The 26,291-nt window shown below is 37.6% G+C and overlaps 1 protein-coding gene across 1 annotated transcript in view; it reads left to right on the forward strand.

Annotated features, from left to right (window-relative positions):
• The first annotated feature begins 11,293 nt into the window (after nt 1–11,293).
• The window catches only part of SENP6 (SUMO specific peptidase 6), a 110,883-nt gene continuing 95,885 nt past the window's right edge, over nt 11,294–26,291 (forward strand). Inside the window, exon 1 of the mRNA XM_090282677.1 lies at nt 11,294–11,499. Within this exon, the coding sequence (XP_090138803.1) occupies nt 11,448–11,499 (52 nt within the window). The 5' untranslated portion in view covers nt 11,294–11,447. The remainder of the gene's footprint in view (nt 11,500–26,291) is intronic.

Consider the following 26,291-nt stretch of genomic DNA (forward strand, 5'->3'; position numbering starts at 1 on the left):
TCAGTAAGTTCCTTGTAGCTTCCCTGGAGTTCTTCATAGTTCCCCTGGAGTTCTTTGTAGTTTTTTTTTTTTTTTAACTCACTAAGCTCATGAGCTTCCTTTTAACGATTTTTTTGAATTCCATGTCTGATAGTTTGCTTGCCTCTATTTCATTTAGCAGTATTTCTGGGGATTCCTTCTTTCCTTTCACTGTGGGGTTGTTTTTGTCTCCCCATTTCAGGTGAACCTTCTTGTTTGTTTCTGCTTCTTTGATTGATCTGCTTTCATTCCCTGTTTTGTGCTGTGACCTTCTGTGGTAGGAAACTAGTGGGATTCAGTGTTTCAGATCCTTGATCTCCTGAACTTGATGCTAATGGGATGTCCTTTATGTCTTTTATATGGGCTGTCTGGTTGTATTTGGGGTTTGGTTGTTGTTGCATTGCTCTTCAGTGGGTCCTTCCCTCCAGCTAGCTGATTGAGAGTCACCCTTCCCACCATGGTTTGTATACTGTTGTAGAGGTGCACTTTCTTTACTTCCTGTATCCACCCCTGATGACATCAGATTGTGTCCCAGTCTGGGCCTAGGCAGGCTGTTTGATACTACCAGGGATCCTCTGTCTTTGTCTGTCTCCTTCAGTTGTTGATCTATTCAATCTGTGATCAGCTGTCAGGCTTAAGCACTGCCAGGCAGGGTAGATTAATTCCTGCAGGCGGGACTATTGTTTCCCCTCCGGCTGATGCCACTTGTAGGGGAGTGGTCCACCTGCTGCATGGGGGATGAGTCAGCACTGAGACCCTGTCGGCTATTCCTTCAGTTCTTTCCTCAAAGCCACTGCCCCAAACTCTCCTTAAGCGTCTCTAGTCCACTCTGCCCTCCTTCTGCTGGAGTCCAGGGTAAGTGGGTGCCAATCTATTTTTGTGCATAGTCCCTTTAAGTATCTCTCTGTGTCTCCAGCCATCTCAGGCCAGCATATATCCTCACAGCTTTCCACTTTTTAGAGTTGGATGCTGTTTTACTCTCAGCTCTGTTGCCAGGTTGGGAAGACCAGCTGGGGGTTTATACCACATCTTTCTCAGGGGGAACCCCTGGCCACTGAGATGTTTCTCTGTCCCTTCAGCTGCCACCCATGGGAGCCCAACTAGCCCTCTTGCATCTCCACACTTCTTACCAGCATTCAGTTGGTTATTCGAGATGACTTCTCCACAATTAAGTTGTAATTCCAGATTGGTCCTGGGAGAAGGTTAGTGTAGTTTCCACTTACTCCTCCACCATCTTGGACCCTCTTCTTCATCCTTCATTGTACCCTAAACCTCAGTTTTTGTTAACATAAATATAAAATAGCTAAAATTAGCCAACTTGTCAAGATGATGTTAATGGTTAGATACTTTTGTTCAATATGAAAGAAAATCCAGGACTAGACTGGTTTATCTAAAGCAATCACTTTACCAAGGTGAGTGGGAATAACCTGATTGAGTTATACAAATCAAGCACACCTTGGAGCTAAGGTCACCATGTTGGGTAAATACAGGACAAGGTGGAAATGGAACTTGTTGAGTCACCCTTAGGATCTAGGACATCTAAAGTATATTTTTGACATTGACACAAATTTGAAGAAGACACAACTTACTTGATTCTTAATTTAGAAAACCAAAACAAAATACATGACCTGCCTAAGACTGTGAGGATAAAGTAAGTATATTTATCTACATAGGATTAGGCAAAGTTCTTCTGTGGACTTAATAAAAAATTCGTTGACATGAAATTATTCTATATTACAATGTAGTATTTTAAAATTAATAAGTTAAAGAAATCTCTTAAAGAAATAAGCCTTTAGAAAAGTACTAGTTTTTGTGTATGACTGCAAAACAACTTAGTTTGGAAGACTGCTGAGGCTCATTATTTGGACTTGACTAAGGTTGATTCTTTTTATATAACCAATAAATCAGCAAAAAGAAATCCAAAGATTAAACAAGATATAATGGTACCAATGAGTGAAGCGGTTCCCTGATGCTTCTTTTTTCCCCTCACTGTTATGGCCAAAGTTCTGCCACTGAGGAGGTGCCCAGTTCCATCAAGGACTGATCGTATTACCACATGATAATTTTTTTTTTACATTACAGTGCACCATTGGCTCTTACTGAAATTTCAGTTCAGTAAGCTTGACTACAGCCCACCAAACCTATGACATGCTCATACTCCAAAAACAGGAAGTATTTAAATTATAAGGTAATTTGGCAAATATTTATTGAATACCTACTGAATGTTGAACACCATGCCAGATATTGGAAAATGACCAACTCATTTTTACATTTGGTTTGATTTCTCTGCCAGAGATATATACCTATTTTGAGGGAAGGTAGCAATTTCCACAATTATTTTCTAGGTAAATTAGCACATGACATAATTCAAGGTAGCTATTAATTATAAGGTAGAGCTATATGAAATACTAACATGTGACTATTTTTTTCACCTACAAAAACAGCAGTTTAATTTGATTCTACCTAACTTCATGGTGGTTTCAAGAATAATATATATAAACCTAGTAAAAATAATAATAATAGAGAAATACAGGAATCAACTGCAATAATCTAGAATTTAATTTTGACCAATTTACAATATATATAAAATTGTTTTCTCACATCCAAGATTATCAAATTTACATGGTTTTTATACCTAAAATCTTAAGCTGTTAAGGATGGGAAGGCCTGAAAATTGAGAAAAATGTATACAAACAGGAGGGTTCATAGTGACCATATTTTTGTTTCAAGAAAAAAAAATGCATTTTTAAAAAAGAAAATGGTAAGATAATACTGTTAAACTTTGGAGTTTCAAGGAAAATGTTTTAAGAAAACATAGCTTTATTTATTTGTTTTAAATTATTTAAAAATACTGATAAATACTAGGAAGAAAGCAGCTTATCTATAACCCATAAACTATGTAAAATGCCATAAAAACAAGACCCTCTAATTCCTTTCCTCTGAAATAGCATATGCTAAACAGATAGCTAGATATAAATTTGTTTTTATAAAAATGAAATCAAACTGGTTTGTAACTTGCTTTTTCTTTTTAATCAATCACGGATACTTTCCTGATCAGTACATAGATCTGCTTCATTGCTTTAAATAGCTGCCAAGCATTTCACTAAATGAATGCTCCATAATGTATTTGATCTTTTATCTACACTTGTAATATTTCCTTTGTTATTTATTTCATTATATCTGTATGATTGGTGAAGACACTGTGGTTGCTTTACATTGGGTTGTGGGCTAACGTTTTTAAACTTTGAGGTTACTAAAGCATTTTCTTGAAAAATACAACTTAGAAAATAGTCTACATTTGTATTAGACTATGTTCACGAAGAATAAAAGAATCACAGAAAAGCTAGAAGAAACACACACATACATATACACACACATAGGTAGAGAAAGAGGGGATTCTCTCATGTGTTTATGTTGTTAAAATATGAAATGTCCAACCCTGTAGAGAATTTTAATAAGTTTATTTGAGCCAAACTGATGACAATTACAGGGAAGCAAAATCTCAGTGGACTGAGGAAATGCTCCGGAGAATGGTAATTTTACAGTTAATTTTATACATTACAATGAAGAGACCAGGCATAAGGAAGGTTGTATGAAATTCATTGGTGGTGGATTAGGGAGGCAGAGAAAGCAAAGTGGGGACATCTCTGAGATAAAGAGTAAAACGAAGTCCTGGCCAGGTAGCTCAGTTGATTACAGTATCATTCTGACTCATTGGGATTGTGGATTTGATCCCTGATCAGGGCACATACAGGAAACGGCCAAAAAAATGCATAAATAAGTGGAACAACATGTCAATGATTTTTTATCTCTCTTTTCTTCCTCTCTCTCTCTAAAATAAAAAAAAAAATTAAGAGTAAAATGAAGAGACAAATATTTATGTTACATTGGTGGGTATAGGATAGTTAACTGACATTTACAGCACAGAGATGGCCAACAAGATAACAATAAATGGTCTCCACTCTGGAGGGAGATTATGCCGTGAGGGGTCTGAAAGAAAAGATTACTCTGACATTTCAAAGGTATGTTATCTTTGATGCAAAAAGACAACAGTCTCAGGTAAGGTAAAGACTGACCTTTGTCAAGAAAGATACTGGCCTACGATATGACAGCCTGCCCTGACTTGCTTTTAGTTTAGAAGTTTTAACTTCAGACTCTCCTATGTGCTTATTTTAGGTCTCTGAGTGTGTAAGGCCCACTATGCAGGCCTCCTTTGAGCTTGTCACATTTAGTATGTGGCTCCTTTTCCATCCATAATATTTATAATGACACAATATTAAGAAGAATGGGTAAAAAGCTAGTTATACAGTGAGACTTTTAACCTCATAAGGTGAAGATGTTTAAAGTTCAAAATTCTCAGTGCATGTTAGCCCTTACATTTTTTATACTTTGAGGATTTAAGACATTCTGAGCTAACGATATGGTAAAGTGCCTTGCGAGCTTCAAAGGGTCATTGCAGAATAAGAAGAGCAGATGTTTAGTAAATAGTATATCTTTGATAATCTTTCACATAGATAAGGCTTCAAATTCAGCAGAATTTCCTCCTGAGCCCACAGCTAAGGTTGCCCTTGGCTCAAAACAATCCACATACCACAGAAGAACACCTTGGGGACTAGCTCAGAACATCTAAATAGGTTAATACACCTTTGAAATAACCGGTCTCAAGAGAGAAGATAATTTTGTTAACTACCCTATAATCTAATCCCCACCTTGCTCCCTCCCACCTTCATGTACTTTTTCTTATTTCAAATGCATGTTCCTTCCTTATTTCAAATACACAAAAGAAACTGCAAAACTGTCATTCTCCAGAGAATTTAAGATCTTGTTTCCTGGCAACTGTCAATGTGGCTCAAATAAACTCATAAAAATTCTTTATAAATTTGGACATTCTTGTGTTGACAGTAGCATTGGCATTGCTTTTTGAACTTATCAGAAATTCAAATGAATAGGCCCTACCCTAAGACTGAATTAGATGGCATGAGAGGGAGCCCAGGAATCTGTTTTATAAGCTCTCCACTTGACACTTATGTATTTTAAAGTTTGAGAACCACTGCTTCAGAGTTCAGCTAGACATGACTTCCGTTAATCATCATGAAAGGATCCAGCAGTCATCTACAGGGCTAACAACCCATTAGGCATAGGAGGCATAGTGCCTGCAGTCCATGATACTTTTACAGTCTTATGAAAAAAATGTTTTAATGTTATTTCTTTTAAAATCAGAAGAAAAAATTAACATAATGATATTAATAAATATATAATAACGAATCCAGCCTGGATTGTATCTTTATACTAAAACAGCTTTAAAATTAATTAATGTAAAAATTAAAAATAGTTTTATATATAGCACTCTAACTTTGGCTAAATAATAGTTTAATATATTTCTTGTTAAGGAAGGGTACCGTGACAGCAACAGTGCCACCCTGGCTGGTGTGGCTCAGTGGATTGAATGATGGCCTGTGAACCAAAGGGTCACATGTTTGATTCCCAGTCACGGCACATGTCTGGGCAGGCAAGGTCCCCAGATGGGGGTATGTGAGAGGCAACCACACATTGATGTTTCTCTCTCTCTCTTTCACCTTCCTTTCCACTCTCTCTATAAATAAATAAATAAAATCTCAAAAAGAAAAGTTCCTAGGGCACAGGAAAGTCATAATTTAGCCCTGATTACCTGAAAACTTGACTGTGAATTAAATGTTGACACTGAAGGTACCTGGTAGTAACTGATTATCAAAATAAATGTGTTATTATGAGGATATATTCATTTAAAATATTAACAATATTAGTTTGGGACAGAAAGCATTGACTAAAAGAACTAAAAAAAAATTTAAAAATAGCATAAAGCATGGTAGTATTAAACAAGAGCAAAAATTAGGTAATCAAGAAGTTGAACGTAAACTGGAATATTATAATGTAGAAATTATGTTAAAACAGAAACATATAATAGAAACTTATACATTATTCTCATATAACACTTGTTGAAGAACAAAAGCTCAAGATCTAATTGGCTTTATGGAAGAATTCATGCATCAGGTAGCATCTCATCTAATAATTAAAAAGGTGCCCTCTAAAAATAAAATAAAAAGGTGTTTTGAAGAACTGCACAAAATGGAAGAAATGGGGCGGTTTCTTTCAGGAAAAGCAATGGGCTTTATCAGGCAGATTATCTCACTAGTGCTGAACAGGAAATTCCAGATTGATTGAGACTGCTCTACCCCATTCCTAGAGTTTCTGATTCAGTGGGTCTGGAGAAGGCCTGAGATTTTGTGTTTTTAACAACTTCCCAGTTGATCCAAAAGCTGCTTGCTGATCATGGGACCACACTATGAAAAACACTAGATTAAACAATTTCTGAATTTCTTTCCAGTTCCATTATTATTCTATGAGTTTGCAATTACAAGTGAAATTATCATTTTTCATATTCGAGTATAAGATTAAAGATATTTTCAGAAATCATTGTTCTTTCATATAAATATGATCAACTAAGAATTGATAGCATCACATATCCCTTTAAGCAGGAGAACTTTGGTTTCCTGAGCACTATAACCTCAGGGAACTTTTTTATTACCAGCTTTTCTACCAAGTTCTCAAATCAACATGCTCTCCAGCTGTCCACCACAACTATATCAAACTTCTCCAACCCTTATCCCATTACTGTTCAGCAGAATTTCTTGTTTCCTACTTCAAACAGAAATACAACACACAAGAAAAATATTCCCTTTGTTTATCAACACTACCTGCAGCTGTACGCATCCATTCTGTTATTTCCTACTCTTAAAATAGGGCAGAGCCCACTCTTCTTTAACTCGAACCCCTCACGTATTCTGAATTTCATACCCCAGTACCTTCTCAAGATCCCCACTGTCCTGAGTCCACTAGAATTTGTCTTCTTTGCAACAGAAAGTGCTGATTCTACTTTTTATAATTTTTAGGATGTTTTGACCATACCATACATTTGAGACCTTTGCAGGCAATATACCAGCATAGCTGTAGCCTATTCAAATTGCATCAGAAACATGTATTCAGCAATCCCCATATTAAGAATTTCCTCAGTTTTCTGTGCGGTCTAAGTCCTGTAAGACAGGATGATTAATAGTGATGACCAAAGGACCAACATTTTTAAGGCTACACAATCAGCCCATGCAAGCAGAATTCAAAGAAACACAGGACTGAGACAGACAATGAACAGGATGATTGTGAGACCTTTCCCAAAACTACTTCTCTCCTGGGACTCTTTGCTCAGTGAATAGTTTGAACACTACGTAGTTCACAAACCAGAAGCCTAGGAATTGCTTTTGGTTCTCTTTTTAAATTAAATCTACTTCCTGAATAAATCTTGAATCTATTTTTTTTTTTCAATTCCAATGACCCCAACCTAGCCTTAGCTACTATCACTTCTCAGCCATACAACTATGTATTTATATTTAGTATTTTTATTTATTGATTTTTAGAGAGAGGAAGGTAGGGGAGGGAGGGAGGGAGGAAGGGAGAAAGAGGAGAGGAGAGGGGACAGAGAGAGAGAGAGAGAGAGAGAGACATTGATTTGTTGTCCCACTTATTTATGCATTCCCTGGTTGCTTCCTTTGTGTATCAGGGCCCTCTCTACCTTCTTCACTAGCCTCATCTTGCAGCGTTTTCACCTTAATTAAGCTCCAACCATTTTGTATTTCTTTCAGTTCTTCAAATGCTTCTTTTGTTTTCTACTTTGGAGCCTTTGAACATGTTTAACCCTCCATCTGCAATGTACTTTTTGTCTAGAGTCTTGCTCTAGTAGGTTAATACTTGCCTGCTGAATGAATAAATAAATGAATACAACATATTTAAAATAATCGTTCCCAAGGAATATTCAAAATCTCAGAATTATAGAGCCCATACTCCTTAGAGACTATATAATACAATCTTCTGAGGGGTCCATAAAAGTTCTTTGCCCCAAGTAACATTACAGTAGAAATCGAAGATGCCCTAAAAAGGATCAGCAATCCACGGGTGAACCTAGTGCTTGGCTTTGAAGATTATCGTCGTCGTAGGCAGCCGTCCGTCTCGAGAGACGATGGTGTAGCTTCTTAAGAGTCTATCTGCACCGCCGAGAATGGCTGTGCAGTCCGACTCGGGAGTGACACGGTATCTGTCTCCTCCCGTGTTGAATCGACATCTTACGATGATGCTGGAGTGTCCTCTCCAGTGAAGCTGAAGCTACAGAGCCTGGGCAAGGTGATATGGAGGGTCTGCTGTTGCCCATGCAGCAGACCCCCCCTCTCTTCGCAGCTGAAGGATCCAAGGGAAAGACGGAGTCAATACAGCTTGGCTTCAGGTGCGCCGCAGGAGTTGCCGGTGTTGACTACAACGTCAAACCGCCTTAGGGACTCCGGCTCCGGATTTTCTGTCGGGTTTACTCCCTTAGCCTTTCCCCTGAAGAGGTATGCCGCAAGGCAGCGGAGGTTTTTTGGAGTCAGAGTTTTCCTTCTCTGATGTGCCCTGACTGGAAGATCGAACCAGCGACACTTAGCTCGCAGGCCGACGCTCAATCCACTGAGCCAAACCAGCCAGGGTTTTTGAAGATTATAATACTGAAACAATTTGAGCTGTTTTGAGAAGGCCAGAAGGAAGACTTGAGTTGGTAACAGATACATAATAACAAACCTTCTCTCTGTATATGGCTACACATTTTTCTTTTATATCACAGTTGTTGTTTCCTTTATTGTAGCCAGATTTAAAGTACTGTGTAGGCCCTGTCCCATAGTTCAGTTGGTTAGAGCATTATCCTCATACACCAAGGTTGAAGGTTTGATCCTGGTGAGCGCACATCAAGAAGCAATCACTCAAGGAACATATATAAATGACCTGTGGACATGAACAATGGGGTGGGGATTGACTGTGGGAAAAGGGGTGGGCGGGGTGGGGGGAAGCTATGGGGGAAAAAAGAAATGGGATAACTGTAACAGAAAAACAATAAAAAAAAATAAAATAAAGGAAGCAATCACTGAATGCATAAATAAGTGGAACAACAGATCGATGTTCCTCTCTCTCCCTTCCTCTCTCTTTCAAATCAATAAATAAAAATAAAAGTAGTATATAAAACTGCTTGAGTAAACATATTTCTTTTATTTTGATAGAGCTTAATAGTTACTAATAAAATAGTAATCCAGTTTTAATACATATAGTTTTTGAAAACATAATGATCAATAATGTTCTTTTAAACACTATGTTTAGAAGCAGTATATAAGTAGACCACGGCTAAATGAAAATTTCAGAAGACAATGGCAGATTCTGCAAGTTATGTCTGGTTGATAGTTTTTGAAGGGCTATGTGCATTTGTGTCAGGTGAAATGAACAATGAGTGACCCCAAAGGGAGTCACCGAGGTAAGCTCCACCAAAAATACCTAAACTGATTTCAGTTTCAGCCTGTCCCAGGATTGTAATTTTAAATGTTTGCACAAGCCATTCCGGGTGATTTCGTGGCATCTAAAGGTTGAGGAACATTGGTTTAATCCATACTTCTCTTTAAAATTAGAATTATGGAGCTCCATAGAGATTAGGTGAAATTAATAACAAAAAAATAAAACAGTGATTTTGTCTGAAAGATACCAATCTACACTGCTTGGAAGACATCTTTTTTTATAATTCTACCTCGTTTCTGTCCACATGTTTTAGTTTTCTATGGTTACTGTTGTTACAATTCAGCAACTTAAAAACTTACTATGTTACAGTTCTGAAAGGTCAGAAGGCCAACATGTATCTTTTTCATGGGGCTAATTCAAGGCGTCATCTTTGCTTTTTGAAAGCTCCAGGAAAGAATCAGTTCCCTTGCCTTTTCCACATTTCTTGACTTCTGGTATCAACTTCCATTTTCAAAGCCAGCATGTACATATTTTAAAACCAGTGATTGTTTTTTGAAACTACATTTTGTAGTCTGTACAAATGAGTCCAATCACCCACATCTGCTATTATCTGCACAGTTCAGCATTATACTGTCGTTGGCGCAGACTATGCCAGAGAGCGTTACGACTGGACCAACCAATATCCTCAAGCAACAAAAATAACAAATTACAATAAATGAGGGGACTACACACCTGAAGTGCAGTTTCGGGGATGAGACTTTTCTGTATTTTCCAAATTTTCATTATTGAACATGTCTTATTTTCATAATGCTAAAAAACGAAGGAAAAAAAGAAAGGAAAAGAAAAACGAACATGATAAACTCTTGCAATTAATTATAGGTCTGACTTATGAGATAGGTTTTTGAAATTTCTGGGACATAACTGACAGCCCCCCCCCGCCCCCCCTTTTTTTACAGTCACGTGAAGAATGCTGTAGAATCTTCCTTGATAAATTATTTTGAAAACTTCTTTAAAAATGAATGAAGATCACAAATCATTCTCTAAACTGCTGACTGCACTACCTCACTCTATTTTTTTCTCTTTCGTTGGTTATGGTTTAAATTCTAAGACCTCCTCAGACAAATAAACTTGTAACATTTTATAAAAGGCAGTTGTGGTGCCACAGAAGCCACATTTCATCCCCGGCCTGGCCGGGAAGGAAGCCCTAACACACCGGGTCTGCCACCGGGCCCTTGACGGTGGGGATTCAGGGAGAAACTTGTTTAGACCCAACGGGCACCGCGGAGGCCCTGCCCTACCAAGAGCCGGGGCGCCGGGCTCCACCAGTCGGTGTTCCGGACCCCGCAGCCCGCTCCGCGCGAGCGGAGCCCGGGATCCTAAGGGAAAGCGGCGCTGGGGGCTGTGGCGTCGGGTAGGAGGCGGGAGCCCGCGGCAACTCCAGCGCCGGTGGGGGAGGAGCGGGGGCTGGAGCTGCTGTAGCAACGGACGCGAGGCAGTGGCAGACCCACCCCTGTCCACATGTACAGTCGCAAAGGCCTGCGCTGATGCATTCACCCCTGGGCGGGGTGGGCAGACGGCAGTAGAGGCAGCGGCGGCGGCGGCTACAGAGGGAGCAAAGGGCCTGGGGGAGCCTGACAGTAGCGGAGACCTCGCCGCCCCTGAGCGGCGGGTGCGGCCATTTTTGCGGCCAGGGACGAAGGGAGGCGTGTTTTCGCGCTCGCCTTCAACCTCTCTTCCTGGGGGCCCGCGGCTGGGGGAAGTTTCTCAGGCGGCCTGGGTGGGCGGTGGATGGGGAGTCGTGGGCCGAGAGGAACCGGGTCTGGGAAGCGCCGCCGTCGTCGCCGCCGTTCTCATTGCCCCGGAGGGGCCTGAGGAGAAACCCGGCGCGGATAGGCCTGGAGCGCCTGGCCTTCTTTGTGTAGGCCCGTCTGGACGTCTGGACGTCTGGACGTGGAGCGCCGCCCGCCTGACGGCCGAGCTCTAGGCCCGCAACCCTGAGGTGGTTATTTCCCTGCGGCGCGGCCCCTCATCCCGGCGAGCGCAGCGGCTGTGTGGGCCATGGATTAAGGAGGAGGCGGCGTGGGAGGAGGAAGATGGCGGCTGGCAAGAGCGGCGGCAGCTCAGGGGAAATTACTTTTCTGGAAGGTACTTCTATTTCTGCCCTTGCGGGGCTAAGTAGGGAAATACTGGACCATGTGCCCCCCCATCCCCGGATATTCGGGTATTAGCACTGAGTAGGCTGTGGAGGGGAGGGGGGGCGGTGGAGGGAAGGGGCGGGGGGCGGGGGCTGTCCTGGCGTTGGCTGGGAGGGAAGGTGCTGCGAGAGCGCTGGGTTCGAGTCCGTGGCTGTGAGGGTCTTGGTCCGGACCGGGCCGGCGGGAGGGTACGCGAACCGGCCTGGGTGGACGCCCTGTGGGAGTGCATGCATAAATCTGACATTTTTGGATTGTTTTTTGGTGGTGGCCTAAGGATGAGAACAGTTGCATTCAGGTCTTGCTGGGTGTTCATGGGAAGTTTGAAATTGCTACAGTTGGGTGAAATTGGGGTCCAATCTAAGCGCGAGGGGAGACGTATTTTTACTGAGTCTGTTTTATACCCCCTGGTCTTTCTCTTTCGCAAAGCTACCATTTGCAGCCATCGTTTGCATTAGGCCTGGCTTTGCCTGATATTCTTACAAAATATGTTTTGCTAAGCACATTTTATAAAATAACTTATCTGAAAAGAGAATGCGATTAACAAACTCAAATTTGGGACAGTCACCAAAGCTAATAGACAAAGTTTGGGTGGTTCCATTTTTGTTCACTTGTGAGGGAAAGTTAAACTGCACCTATAGGTGGAGTAAAGCTAGTCTTAAGAAAAACTGTGTCTAGGTTATTGTTGGGAATGGGGGTAATGGGTAACAATATTGGCTCTTTGCCTATATAGTACATAAGGACCCCTCAAATACAGCTAAATTCATTGTAACTGAGGACAAAGAACTTTAATGTTCACTTTGCTTAGTTTTGATTATGTGTTCAGTTTTACACTGGTAATTGGGAAGAGTGTATCTGCTTGTGCAGTGATTCTTACAAAGTTGAGTAATTGGCAAGATGATTTTCATATGCAGTATAAGTGATACTTTTTAAAAAATAACGAATTAGAAACATTTCTGAGTTAAGGAAGTACCACTTAACTGTGGTAACAGGCTCTCTAAGAGGGTGTTGAGGGATGGGGTATGCCTTGTTCCTGGATTTATTAACAAGACCTGGACAGTGCCTGAAACAGTAGATACTTAACATTAGTCTAATGAAAGAATAGGGACTAATATAGTGAAGCAAAAGGAATCTTACCTTGCTATGCAAGCCAAACTTGATCTAAAATTGATACGAATTTTATGAGATTTCTAGTAAAAAGATGTGGAATGCTTGTAAGTTTTAAAGGGTGCATTTAATATTACCCCCATTGTACTTCTATTCTAGTTTGGCAGACTAGGTGCCTATTAGAGGCTGAGAGTGGTACAGCTTGTGTTACAGGTGGTGCTATGTACGTCATTTTGTTTTGGTATTGAAACCTCAAAAGATGGCTTATGGATACTTATAGTCCGTATGCAGATGATTGTACTTCTGTACTCTGATAAGTTTTGGACCTCCATATGCTTTTTTGTTGTTCCACTTATTTGTACATTCATCGGTGATTCTTGTAGGTGTCTTGACCTGAACTCGAACCCACAACCTTGGAATATCCAGGCAATGCACTAGCCAACTGAGCCACCAGACTGGGGCCTGTCTATATGCTTCTGATTCAGTTTAAGTTTTGACTAGATGAACATAGAATAGAAAGAGCACAAATAAGGCCAACAAATATAGGGCTGATGGGAGTTTCAAGATGTTAAGGCCCCTGCCTTTATAGAGAACTTAACATTTAATTTAGTGGGAAGGACTCTTAACAAATAGCTAAAAATTAATCCATTTAGAATAATCTTACCCAAAATTTTGATATAGTTCCCTTCTTTACTTTATTCAGGTCTGCTCGGACCTGACAACCTACTTAAAATGTCACGCTCCCCCATGCACGTACAAACACATGTTGTTTCCTTTTACTGTTTTATTTTTTATAATAGCACTTATGTGATAAATTTGTATTTTCATGTTTTTCAGTCCTACAAAAAAGCTTCATGAAAGGAATGAACTTCGTTTTTTAATGATCATATTTGTAGTACCTGGAACATATTTGTTATTAATTAAGTAAAAAAGATGATAATATGATAAAAGCTATGGAAGAAATTATACATACAGAACAGTGAAAGAATGGGAAAGCCTTTTTACATGGGGTTAAAGTCAGGAAAGGCCTTCCTGAGGAAGTGACACCTGAGTTAAGGTAACACTAACTATGGGACACTTCAGAGAGGAGAGTGCATGTAAAGTTCTGAAATTATAACATATGGCTCCATTTGTTAAAAAGGTTGAAATACAGCAAGCAAAGGAGAGAATGATATGATAGAGAAGAAGCAGAGCTAGCTTATAAAATCATAAATTTTCTTTTCATTCTGAGAAGTGGGAAGTCACTGAAGAGTTTGGGGCAAAGGGGTGTCATAGAATTTTATCTTAAAAAATATCACTGACTGCTCAGTGTGGAATGAGTTAGAGAAGACAAGAGTAAAAGCAGGAACATGAGTTAGAATATCATAGTAAAAAAATAAGAGTGTTGGGATAGGTAGTGGCAGTGGAGATTGGGAAAGAGGAGTGGATAGATTGAAGATGTGTTTGAATGCAGAGCTAACAGGATTGTAATGAATTGTAAATTGAAGATCAGGGTAAGGGAGGAGTTAAAGATGACTCCCAGGGTCTTTATTTGAGATGTTGGAGGGTAATTTCACTTTCTGAGATGGAGAAGACAGTAGAGCAATGAGAAGTAAATTAAATAGTTCTGCTTTGCTCAAATTGAATTTGAGGTGCCTTTGTTCTAAATTATGTTGTGCATTCTTATAACCACTAAGTAAATGCTATTACCAACCGTTTTCTTTCCTGGCTTTATTAGGGAAAAGGAGGCTTATTGGCTACCTTTATAGTTTATTTTGTTCGTATAATATCACACTAAAATTGTGTGAATTTAATTAGGCCACACCTTGTATTGAATATTTTTTCTTTCTCTTCTTTGAATTGTTTCTTTCTCTTACATTCATTTAGGGTTGTCTTATACCCCCTTTTCACTTCTGATAGTTTGGCAGGTTTCTGTTTGATCACTCATTCAACAGGTATTTATTGAGCAACTCTAATGTTATAGCTACAGTGCTGAGAGGCACAATAATGAGGGGGGTAAATGGTTTCTTCACAGAGCTTTAGGCCAGTGAGGAAAGTCAGTGATCAGATAATCACACTTGTAAATGTAAAGTTACAACTGTCAGATGCAGCCAAAGGGGATTATTTGTAATAATGAGAATTTTATCTAATCAGGACAGTTTGAAGGGTGGATGAAAGAAGAAAAGGTGGGGAGATGGTGCTTTCCAGGCAAAGGGAATAAAATAAAAGGGAGTATAGCATGTTTAGGGAACTAAAAGGCGGACAATGTCATGCTAGCAAGGAGAGTGGTACAAGATGGGACTGGAGGTACCATTATCATATTTGTTTCCAAAAAAGGTCACTGGCTACAACATAGACAAAGCTTTAGAGAGGAACAAAAGATTATCAGCGAGACCTGTTAGGAAACTATTGCAACATAGGGCAGAAATGATATTAGCTAGCTTGTTTTTTTTTAACCTTTCTTTTGATATCCTCCCCCGCCCCCCCCCCCCCCCGAACTGCTAACAAGGTTACTTCCTCTCACATTTGTTTGTTTGTTTTTATGTTGCACTTATTCATATCTAGCCTTCTTTCCCTTTGCCTTTTCTCTTTTACCAGATTGACTCATCAATATTTTCTCCCATTTTTTTCTGACCCCCCTTTTACACACAAACACACACCATTGTTTGTTTTCCTTTTTATTCTGGCCCATCTCCCTTTGGACTTTGCCCTTTAGGCTGAAAAGACTGCAGTGTTTCCTCTATGTCAGCAAAATTATCCCATTTCCTCTAAGCCATATTTAGCCATACTTGTTATAAATGCATATAAATGTAGTTTAATCCAATTAGTTTGTCACTTTTACTGGGGACAGTAAATCACAGTAACCTCATGCCCGAAGCACAATTTTTCCTAAATGACCATCATTCCATGAATATGTGTAGCCTGCTCAGGGGAACACACCACAAAGTTCTCCATTCTGCCCTTCTCCTTTTTCTTTTGATTGCATTACTTTTAGAAACTACATCATGGATTCTTTCTTTATTCCTTATATAAGTGTATGTACTTCCTGGTTTCATCCCAGTTGAATTAATAAATTGTACTTATCACTTGGTTTCATGTACTCAAATGGAGGTAGAGTAGAAATTCACTTGGAATGGAAGTGATTTTCATTAGAAATTCATTGAGTACTTGAACTCAGAAGCCAGAATGCTGAAATTCAACAGATAGCTCTACTACTTACTAGCTATGTGATAGGTTATTTAACCTCTGTGTTTTCATATGTGTAAAACAAGGATAAGAATGGTAGTTAACCTCATAAGGTTACTATGAAGATTGAATGTGTTACAATATTGAATTCTTAGAACAATCCTGGACATATAATCCCAAGCACTATGTGTTACTTGTTATTACTATATTTATTTTCTTAGGTAGATAAAATAACTTCCTGTTTTTGCTTTGCTTCTCTTCCATCTTGCCTTCTATTTATTTAAATTCTAGTTTTTATTCTTCTTTCACTTACTACTTTTCTTTTTCTAGGTGTTAGCTGATTGTTTGGTTATGTGAACTATAGCGAATAACTGGGGGAATTAGAACTGGAAGTTGAGACCTGACTTATAGCCTTAACCTCCTTCAGCATTTCCTTCCTCCCTCCATTCTTTATCTCTTTGCTTCTGCATTCTTTCTCTTACCTATTTTACCTTTGGACAAGAGAAAGAAAAATACTAGGGAATTAAGGGGGTTTACCATTTCTTGATGAAGCAGAACTCTAAGAAGGCGAAAGCAGAAGCTACAAATCTCCTAAATCCCAACCTCAGAAATTACACAATATTACTTCTGCCACATTCTCTTGGCCAAAAGATCACAGAGCCAGCCCAGATTCAAAGAGAGGGGAATTAGATCCCACCATTGAAGGGGAAGAGTGGCAAAGAATTTGTAGCTATCTTTAATCTACACAGCCATCTTTCCTCTCTCATACCTATTTGGAATGTTTTTTTTTTAACTCCAACAAAGTCATAGTATGTCTTAAACTTGAAAATGGCAATTCTTATGAGATCCAGAAGTTTCTATTATCTGGACAGTTTAGGAAACTAAAAACAATATATAATTTGTTTGAAATGTATAAATAACAACATAAACAGTCATTATTTTTGATTTTCCTTTGATCAGGGACTGGTTCAAGAATTTCTGAAACGAGGCAAGTATAGGTAAGAAGAAAAGAGGAAGAAAATTAGAAACTTTGTCTTTCTTTTTTTCTTTCATTTAATGATGTCTGGATAATGCTGGAGTTGTTATTGTAATCTTTTTCATTTTCAAAACATAAACTTTTAGAAACATGATTATACCATTTATAAATTAAAAATTAAACTAGCAGTATATCAAGACATTTCTCCAAAGAAGGCATACAGATGGCCGGTAGACATATGAAAAGATACTCAACATCACTAATCATCAGAGAAATGCAAACAACCACAATGAGATATTACCTCACATCTGTCAGAATGGCTATTATTAATAAATCAATAAACAAGTGTTGGTGAGGATGTGGAGAAAGGCAAATCTTGGCACTGTTGGTGGAAATGCAGACTGGTATACCTGCTGTGGAAAGGAGTATGGAGTTTACTCAAAAAATTAAAACTGGACCCAGGAAGTTCACTTCTGGGAATATATCCGAAGAAACCTGAAACACTAATTAAAAAGAACATATGCACCACTATGTTTATTGCAGCGTTATTTTTAATAGCCACGATTTGGGAGCAGGCCAAGTGTCCATCAGTGGATGAGTAGAGAAAAATGCTATTGTATATTTATACAAGAGAATACTAATTGGCCGTAAAAGAGAATAAAATCTTACCATTTGCAACAACATGGATGGAGTTAGAGGGTATTATGCTAAGTGAAATAAGTCAGGCAGAGAAAGACAAGTATATTATTTCACTTATAGGAAATCTGAAAAGCAAAATAAATTAACAAATAAAACTCATAGATAACAGAGAACTTTTATTTTACTTTATTTATTTTTAGAGTGGAAGAGAGGGAGAGAAACATTGATGTGAGAGAGGAACATTGGTTGCCTCTCATGTGCCCCAACCAGGGAATGAACCCACAAACCTGGCATGTTCCCTGACTGGGAATCGAACCAGTGACCCTTCGCTTTGCTGGATGATGCCCAACCAACTGAGCCACACTGGTCAGGGCCAGAGAACATTTTGATGGTTGCCAGATGGGAAGGGGTAAGGAAACTGGTTGAAAAAGGTGAAGGGCTTGGCTTTAAGAAATACAGATTGGCAGTTACAAAACAGTCATGGGGATGTGAAGTACAGCATAGGGAATATAGTCAATAATGCTGTAATAACTGTATGGTGCTGGGGAGTACTAGGCTTAATAGGGGAATCACTTTGTAAGTCATATAAATGTCTAACCACTATGCTGTACACCTGAAACTAATATATTGCATGTGAACTGTAGTCGAAAAAATATATACAGTGTTACCTTGGTACTCGTCGTTAATTCATTTTGAAGAGGGGTGAACACGTGACAATTGATGAAGCATTTTCTCTTGTGGGGTGGTGTAGTGACTTACCAAGATCTAGCAAGTATGACAAGTGGCGAGGAAGCACCAAGTGCTGAGATGAGTACCACCAGATTTGATGAGTTCTGAAGCCAACAAGTAGAGTTACCACTGTAATTAAAAAAAAAAAAAAGACACCTCTGCCCATAGGCTATAGGCACTGAAGTGAGTTGCACAGTGGAAAATTAAAAAAGAGAAGAGAAATTTTAAAAGAAAACTAAAAAAACCAACACTATCAGTACAAAACACAAAGTTAATCCACAAAGTCAGACTGTTAATGACAATTACAGTAACCCACTTAAATTGTATACTTAAGTCACATTACTTGGAGTGATGCAACAATGGGTGATCCATTATTGTCAGCTGCAAGTTGCCATTTCCAGCTAAGAAAAAGTGAATGTGAAGGTAAATTATGCAGTATTCATTTAGCACTAAAAATGGTGTTGCTTTTGACCCCTATTTTTTGGGCTGCCTTAGGGTTTTGTATTTCCAGAATCTTTTGCATCACCAAAAATTAGGCCCTCTTGTCTCTTGAGGGTAGACTTCCAGTGCTAAAATTTGGGATAGTCCTAGGCAAACTGGGACATTTAAATATTCTGCCTTGTCCCAAGGTAACAACTACCTGAGGTCATCTGAAACTATAGGCTTGAGTAGTAAAAAAAAACAAAAAAACAACCATATTCTCTTTGGAGTTGGGTTTTTTTGTTTTTTTTCCTCTGCGTGTGTGGTATTTCAAATGACATTTCATGCTTGGTTTTGAATATTTTTTCTTCTAACAATATTAATTGCATTTCAGTCTTTGAAACAGAACAGGGAGAAAAACAGTGCTGGTGTTCAATGTATAGTACAATAAATTTCACTTTTTCATTTTTTTGTGAAGATTGAGGCCATTTTTGTAGGTCATGAAGGCCTAGAAATTTCTCAAGATTTGTTTGTAGACTATAGAGTAACCTTGTCTTTCCTCTATTCAAGAATCTGTAACCTTTCTGCCCCCACAACCTTGAGTATATAAATCTGCCACTAAATCTTGGAGACATGCTGAAGATACTGCCACTTCACCATCATGACCTTGGTTGACTTTACCTCCATGGAAATCAATATTTTCTTTGCTTTTGTAACTCCGATGGCCACAGTTTCGATGGAGTGGGGTTCCAAATGTTTGGTATTTAAGTTTTTTCTTCAGTCTGCTTTGTTCTCTGTTCTCTATTGTCATGGCAGGAAATATCAGAGAATGTATTAATTTTGTCACAGAAGCAATTAAGTCTGAGAATCTTCATCAACATTTTCTTCACAAAGTTTGAAGACCAACTCCTGGCTTTGAAACTTGTATGCATCAGCATGAGATAATTGTATTTTAATAAACTGAGTATTCTATATAAAGATAGAGCCAATTGCATTTCTTTGGGATAAGGTAACACCACTTGATATTTATGTTCCATAGAAGATCAAGGAGCTTTTAGAAACACCAACAGCACCAAATTGCTGCCTGATGATAGCCATGGAAAGACCTACCTGCATGTTTCCAAAAGGTCCATAGAAACTCATTGGAATGAAGTAGAAGACAAAGCAGAGAACACTGAACAATAAATAGCTGGATCCTGAGGAAAAGAATATTGTGGTTTTGGTGACTCACAGAGAAGTGTAATTTATTCCTCCCAAAAATATAATATATTCAGACTGCATTTTGAGGTAGTATTGGACAATCTTTTTATCTTTTGTACTGAAGGCTGAAGGTTTTGTAAATTAGTAATTTGAGAAAAATAAGATCAGCTGGATGATTTTTTTTTTCTTTTCTTCCTGCATTATATAACATTGTGGGGAGTCATTCGGTAGTAGCTTGGCTGGTCTCAGTGTTCCAAGATGACTTTATTCAAAGTCTGATCTTTGGCAGGTATGGGAAAATTTGGCCTAAAGGCCTCTTTATGTGGTTCTGCTTTAGGATTCTCAAACTTGTATCATTGTGGCTCAGGGCTTCGGTAGACTACTTTTGGAGACTCTTGACAGGTTCTTGAGACAGAGTGGGTTTATAGCACTGCAGAGCCACCTGAAATTTCTTTACTGAGATTATCTGACATGCATTTAATTCTGTATATTTTCTTTTACTGCTTTTATATTTCTACATTGCAGAAATTAACTTGTCTCAGTGACTCTTTACAAAATTTTTGTCCTATTTTTTCATTATTGTAAAATCTTATCAATGATAGTTTAAAAATTATTAGAAAATATTTCACATCTATGTGAAATAGAAAGAATAATACAGCAAAAAATTCATGTTCTGTTTTCTAAAGAAAACACCACCAATACACTTGAAGCTGCGGTAAACCCTTTTCTTTTGGCATCCTCCTCCTTCCTCTCCAGGGGTAAACACCATCCTTGATTTGGTAGTTTTCATTTCTATTCATTTCTTTGTACTTATTATGTATGTATCTCTGAACTGTGTGTATAAAGTATTTTGCATATTTTAGTATATTATAAATCAACCCATACCATTATTTCTTCTGCAACTTGCTTTTCATTCTTACGTCATAGTTTGAGAGTTTAAATAATGTTGGTAAGAATAATTCTAGTGCTTTCATTTCCATTATCCTTTACTATTACATACTAGGAATATACTACATTTTACTTAGTTTGTAAAATTTAGGTTGTGTCCAACTTTTTACTATTATATACATCATTACTATGAATGTCCTATTATATATAATATTGTTAATATTAACTTTTTTAAAAAGGTAATTTCCTGTGCATGTGTTTGATTTTCTAGGGCAGAAGTCAGCAAACTTTTTCTTAAAGGACCAGCCAGTAAATATCTTATATTTTGCAGTCCACACAGTCTCTTGCAATAACTCAGTGCTGCCATTTTAGCAAAAAGGCAGTCATAGATAATACATAAACAAATGAGTGTGGTCTTGTGCTAGTAAAACTTTTTAGACTCTGAAATTTTAATTTTCTAATAATTTTCATGTGTCATGAAATTTTTTTTAAGTGAGAGAGAGGGAGGGAGAAAGAAATACCATCTTGTTGTTATACCCTTTTATACTCCATTGGTTATCTCTTATATGTGCCCTGACTGGGGATTGAACCCGAAACCTTGGCATATCCAACCAGCTGAGCTACCAGCCAGGGCCTGTCATGAAACATTCTTATAATTTTATTTTCCTTAATCATTTAAAAATGTTAAAGTCATTCTTAGCTCATGGGTTTTATGAAAATAAGGTAGCAGGCCAAATTGATAGGCCATACTTTGCTAATTAATACCTTACCTAGTGTATCTCTTAGCAATGAAATTATTGGGTTAGTATATGCAATTCCAACTTCACTAGGTATTGCTAAATTGATCTCCAAAGTCTTTGACTAGCAGTTTTTAAGCTTTCCTGTGTATACACATCATTACCTATTTGATAATGTCTGATGATTTAGTTTTTGCCAATCTGATGGAGTTATTAGGTGATTCTTTGAACTCTGGTTTATAGTGAGGGGGAATACAGATGGTCCCCAATTTATAATGGTTCAACTTAAAATTTTTTGATTTTATGATGATGTGAAAGTGATAAAAGTGATATGCATTCAATGGAAGCCATGCTTTGAACTTTTAATTTTGATAGTTTACTGGGCTTGCGATATGCTGTTTGGTACTTTCTGGTGAGCACAGCTCCTAGTCTGGCAAACAATCACAAGAATTAAACAACTGATACTCTACAGTGTATTCATCGTTAGATGATTATTTTCAACTGTAGGTTAATATAAGTGTTCTGAGCACATTTAAAGTAGGCTAAAACTAAGCTATGATGTTCAGTAGATTATGTGAACTTTCAACTTAGGTTATTTTCAACCTAGGATGGGTTTATCAGGACAACACCATTATAAATTGAGCAACTTTATAGTGGGTCCTCGAATAACATCTTGAGTTCAATTTCATTTTGTTATTTTGTTGATAAGATGCTGTAGAAACTTAACACTTATATCAATTAGCCTATGGTAAAATTATGCCATGGTTTTGTTATATGTTATTTCACTTAGTAACAGAACCTATCAATGATGTTAAGTGAGAACTTAACTGTATTTTTATTGCTGCATTTAAAAATGATTTTTATTTAATATTTAAAAATATTGAGTGCCAAACTAGAGTTAATTCCTATTCAATGTGCTTGGGATACATGCATAAACTAAACAAAACACCCAATGAGTTTTTGTGTTTTGGGGTTTTTGTGTGTGTGTCCTCTGCTCTTAATAGTGCTCATTCCTATCTTTGCCCATTTTTTTGTTGTTGTGGTTAGAACGTTGGCATTCTTTATATACTCTGGATAGTAAATTTTGATTGAATTATATGGATAGACCATATAACTTATGAAATTATTACTTTTTTTTAGATGAATAGAACATAATTTTCTGAGCATTGTTTTTTAATGTAGTCATTTGTTTTCTTAATGTCTTCTGCATTTTGTGAGATAAATGCTTTGGCATTATTGTTTCTTTGCATATCTTTATTTTTTTGTTTCATTAATTACCGTGTTTTTTTTTAGTTTTTATGATAACAGGAGAGTGCCAGTTAGCTATGAAGGCTGTGATAACAGAATTTGAAAATCTTTGTAGTGTATGCCTTATGTTTCCTTTACTAAAACATATTTTAAAGATTTTATTAAATATTTACAAACCATATATCTGATAAGGGGTTAATATCCAAAGTATATAAAGAACTACTACAACTCAATACAAAAATCAAATAATCCAACCTGAATAGATGTTTTTCCAAAGAAGACATACCAGATGGTCAACAGCTAGACTAAAAGATGCCCAGTAACACTATTCATTAGGAAAATACAAATCAAAACCACAGAGATATCACCTCAGACCTGTTAGATGGCTATCATCAAAAAGACAAGAGATAACGAATATTGGAGAGTATGTGGAGAAAGGGAACCCTTGTGCACTGATGGTAGGATTGCAAATTGGTATAGCCACTATGGAAAACACTATGGAGGTTCCTCAAGAAATTAAAAATAGCCCTGACTGGTGTGGCTCAGTTGGTTGAATGTCATTGTGCAAAGCGAAAGCTCATCAGTTCAATTCCTGGTCAGGGCCCGTGCCTGGGTTGTTGGTTGGTCCCTGTTGGGGCGTGTGCAAGAGGCAGCCAATTGATGTTTCTCTCTTCCTCTCGCCCTGCCCGTCTCTCTAAAAAATAAATAAATGAAAAATTTAAAAAAGAAATTAAAATAGAACTATCATGTGATCCAGCAATTCCATTTCTGGAAATAGATCTGAAGGAAATAAAAACACTATGTCAAAGAGGTATCTGCACCCCCATGTTTATAGCAGCATTATTTATAATAACCCAAGACATGGAAACAACCTAAGAGTCCATCAACTACTGAATGGATAAAAAATGTAATGTGTATATATATATATACATACATACACACAATGCAGTATTGTTTAGCCATAAAAAGGAAGCCTTTGAACCAACATGAATGGACCTTGAAGGCATTATATTAAGTGAAATAAGTCAGAAAGAAAATATTGTATGATCTAACATATGTAGAATTAAAAAAAAAAACTCATAGAAAAAGATCAGATTTGTGGTTACCTGGGGGTGGGGGGTGGTAGACTTGGATGAAAATAGTCAAAGATATAAACTTTTTGTTATAAGATAATTAAGTACCGGGGACATAATGTACAAAATGATCAGTGTAGTTAACACTCCTATATGGCGTATTTGAAAGTTATTAAGAGAGATTCCTAAGAGTTTTCATCACAAGGGGAAAAATCCATTTTTTCTTCTTCATTTTTCTTACTGTATCTGTATGAAATGGTGGATGTTAACTGAACTTGTTGATAATCATTTTACCATACAGGGATGAGCAGAAGTAGGTTTACAGTTGGTATGGAAAATAATGAAATAATTAAAATATAAGAATAAACTGTTTGGTGTACTCACAACTATAAACCTACTTTTGCCCACTCCTCTTTATGTAACTCAATTTATTGTGCTGCACACCTTGAACTTATTTATTTTTTTTACTTATGAAAAATAGACATTTATTGAAGAAACCTTGAATTTAAAAAGTGCTGAATGTCAATTACATGTCAATAAAACTGTAAAAAAAGAAGATAGCTATTTTTGTTCTAACTATGCAAAAGGTTTACTTATTTCTTTAAAGACTTTCTAAAGAGCAGTTTCAGGTTTACAGCAAAGTAGTGAGGAAGGTATAGAGAGTTCCCATATACCCCCTATCTTCAGTGCATAGCCTCCACCAATATTACCATCCCCACCAGAGTGGTACATTTGTTAGCGTTGATAAACCTACATGGGTACATCATAATCACCCAAAAACCATAGTTTACATTATGGTTCATTCTTAGTGTCTAGAGTCTGTGGGTTTGGACAAATGAATGCTGACATGTGTCCATTATTGTAGTACTATACAGAGTATTTTCACTGCCATGGACATCTGTGCTCTACCTATTCATCCCTCAGCTCCTCCCTTCCTCCATTTCACCTCTGGAAGCTACTGACTTTTTTACCGTCTCCATAGTTCTGCCTTTTTCAGAATGCATATACAATTGGCCCTCCATATCAGCAGGTTCTGCATCCAAGAATTCAACCACCATGGATCGAAAATATTCAAAAGAAAAGTGTTGCATTCTTTCTGGGGTGTACTATGTGGTTAGACCTGCCATGGTTGTGTCTGATCACGTACAGACTTTTTTCTGGTCATTATTTCCTAAGCAATACAGTATAACAACTATTTACATAGATAGTATTTACGTTATATTAGGTATTATAAGTAAGTTAGAGGTGATTTAAAGTATATGGGAGGATTCTGTGTAGGTTTTATGCAAATACATCATTTTGGCACTGGTTTGCTCACTTGGTTAGAATGTTGTCTCTGATAAGCCAAGGTTGTGGGTTTGATATTCTCTTAGGACACATGCAAGAATCAGCCAATGAATGCGTAAGTAAGTGGAACAACAAATCGATGTTTCTCTCTCTCTCAAATCAGTTAAAAAGAAAAAAAGCACCTCCTTCCCTTCTGGCACTACAAAATACTTTGGGCTTATCTTGTATTTTTCCTTCTTCCTCCCTAGAATCAGTCATATCTCTTGGGAGCCCTGATTCCTTTTATTGGAGAATAGTATAGAAAGCAGGATTTGGTTAGAGGTGTACTTGTTACCACTTGGGTTTCATTTCTCCTAAACCTCAGATGACAGAGCCTTACATCTGTATACTACCATGGTATAATGCATACCTACATTTGATTCTATATATTAAATAAATGTGAGCTCTTACTGATATATCTTAACTTTAAAGAACTCTGTTTTTTCTAATTTCCTCTTCTGCTTATTTGTAACTTATTGCTCCCATTATCTTATTTACTTATTTGTCTAACCCTTGTTTCAGATTTGCTCCTGATCACTTAAATTTCTCTTCTTTAATGACATCTTTGGTTGTGAACTCACACTCTTTGAAACTTTTCTTGAGGCTTGCATTGAAATTTTATATTTAATAAGATTTAGATCTAATTTTGTCATTTATTTATTTATTTTTTATTATCTTATAATTTTATCATTCATTTAGAGGTAGGGTTGTGTGTGTGTTTTGCCTTCACAAACATTTTCTTATTGTGGTAAGATATACATAACATTTAATTTACCTATTAACCATTTTTAAGTATGTAGTTGTGGATTGGCATAAAGTGTGTTCATAATGTGAGATCATCTCCACTATCCATTTCCAGAATTTATTCATAGTTCCAAACAAAAACTGTACCCATTAAAATGTAACTCTCCATTTTCTTCCTCTAGCTGCTGCTATTCTACTTTGTGTTTCTCTGATTTGCCTATTATAAGTACCTCATATAAGTGGAATCATACATTTGACCCTCTGTGCTGATTTATTTCACTAAGTATAATGTTTTCAGGGTTCATCCATGTTATAGCGTATATCAGAATTTCATTTCTTCATGGCTGAATAGTGTGTGTGTGTGTACAGAGTATATTTTGTTGACCCATTCATTTGTTGATGGACATTTGGGTTGTTTCCACCTTTTGGCTTTGTGAATAATGCTTCTATAGTCGTCGGCAGCCGTCCGTCTCGAGAGACGATGGTGTAGCTT

This window comes from Furipterus horrens, unplaced genomic scaffold (assembly GCF_987537825.1).
Source record: "Furipterus horrens unplaced genomic scaffold, mFurHor1.1.pri manual_scaffold_6, whole genome shotgun sequence".
In the NCBI taxonomy this organism is placed as follows: Eukaryota; Metazoa; Chordata; class Mammalia; order Chiroptera; family Furipteridae; genus Furipterus; species Furipterus horrens.